General features: G+C 37.6%; 1 protein-coding gene across 1 annotated transcript in view; it reads right to left on the bottom strand.

Moving 5' to 3' along the window:
• Positions 1–204: 204 nt before the first annotated feature.
• LOC135208936 (acetylcholine receptor subunit alpha-L1-like) overlaps positions 205–1,833 on the bottom strand; it is a 459,849-nt gene continuing 458,220 nt past the window's right edge. The window contains exon 10 of the mRNA XM_064241496.1: positions 205–458. Within this exon, the coding sequence (XP_064097566.1) occupies positions 353–458 (106 nt within the window). The 3' untranslated portion in view covers positions 205–352. The remainder of the gene's footprint in view (positions 459–1,833) is intronic.

Raw genomic sequence — 1,833 nt, 5'->3', positions numbered from 1 at the left:
TCTGATTTTGCGTTATTGCTGGAGAGAGAGAGAGAGAGAGAGAGAGAGAGAGAGAGAGAGAGAGAGAGAGAGAGAGAGAGTAGGGTAAAAGTGCGTGTGTGTATGAGAGAGAGAGAGAGAGAGAGAGAGAGAGAGAGAGAGAGAGAGAATGAATCTGAACCCAAACCTCACCTTGGGAACGCGATCCTTGGAGATGTTGTTGGCGTAGTCGTCGTAGAGGGCGGTGGTGACCACCCTCGTGTGGGCGTGGGCGTTGATGTGCGAATGGGTGATGGTGGTGGCCTCCTCGCTGCCCTTGCTCGAGCGAGTGCGACGCCGCTTGAGGCCGCGGCTGAGGATGCCCCTCTTAGCCCTAGCGAAACTGGCGAAGGTGCTGGCTGGGACCTCCCCCCAGGCCGCCACCGCTGTTGGCGCCGCCGTTCTTCTTCTTTTCTTTCTTGCCGCTGCGGAGGAACACCCTGCCAGGAGGAGGAGGAGGAGGTTCGTCGGGCGGGCGGACAGGGAGAGGGAGAGAGACAGACAGAGAGACAGGAGGTTTGGTCGGATACAATGAGGGGTTGTTGAAAGGAGTGGGGAAATGGGGAATAATGGGTAAATCAGTAATGAATCACTAATGTACCTCTATATATAATAATAATAATAATAATAATAATAATAATAATAATAATAATAATAATAATAATAATATTATTATTATTGAAAAAGAAACTCACAAAATTACTGTGAATAACGTGTTTACTTATAAATATTCACATTTTATTTTACATTTTATTATATTTTATATTTATTATATATATTTTATTTTGCATTTTATTTCATATTTATTATATATTATATTTTATTTTGCATTTTATTTCATATTTATTATATATTATATTTTATTTTAAATTTTATTTTTTATTTATTATAAGTAAACACGTTATACACAGTAATTTTGTGGGTTACTTTTTCAATCTTCAGAAGAAAACTGAAAGAAGTTTTTGTTTGGTTCAATAGTATTATTATTAGTATTTGCTGAAAGAAGACCTTCATCAATACTGTTTTACTGAAAATAATGGCTATTTAAGCCGCGCTTATTTTGTATAAAATTTTTTCCATTCTTCTTATTACTGACATTTTTTCTGTATTTAAGCTGGCCACGAAAACGTCAATTAGGGGATTCATGTCAAAATACCACGTTTTTGACATGAATCCCCTTTTTGGCTTTTTAATAGCTAACTTGATTACAGAAGAAAAGTCAGACATACGAAGAATAGAGAAACTATTATACAAAATAAACGCGGCTGAAATAGATATTTTCAGTAAAACCTATATTCTGTTCTAAAGGGTCCACAATAATACAAAGTGTTAAGAGTCCGTGTATAATTTTCAAGACTTTACAAAAAGCTTTCGAACCTTTCCTTGGTTCATCTTCAGTCCAAAACCATTTTGGACTGAAGATGAACCCAGGGAAGGGTTCGAAAGCTTTTTGTAAAGTCTTAAAAATTATACACCGACTCTTAACACTGTATTATTGTGGACCCTTTAGAACATTATATATACTCTCGCGATAGAGAGTTTTTCCCTATAAAACCTGTATTATTGTTGTTATTCTATCTAATACTACAAGGGCCCCTTAACACCCTAAAGCTCTTTGCAGCAGCTGGTTCGGTTCAAGTTTAAAATGGGAAATGGTCATTGAAACAAGACATTCAAAGGTTGACCTGATTTGGTTTGTGAAATGTTGGGGGCCACCTTCGGTCAATCAGCATTTAAGAGAGTGAAAAGATGGTGCTAAGAGTGGTTGGACATCAAGATATAAAGCTCCAGAGAACAAATAAAATGATGTACAGG

Source organism: Macrobrachium nipponense, chromosome 37, assembly GCF_015104395.2.
Source record: "Macrobrachium nipponense isolate FS-2020 chromosome 37, ASM1510439v2, whole genome shotgun sequence".
NCBI classification, from domain to species: domain Eukaryota; kingdom Metazoa; phylum Arthropoda; class Malacostraca; order Decapoda; family Palaemonidae; genus Macrobrachium; species Macrobrachium nipponense.
The sequence above is the reverse complement of the archived record's forward strand: the minus strand, read 5'-3'. Positions and strand labels throughout refer to the sequence as shown.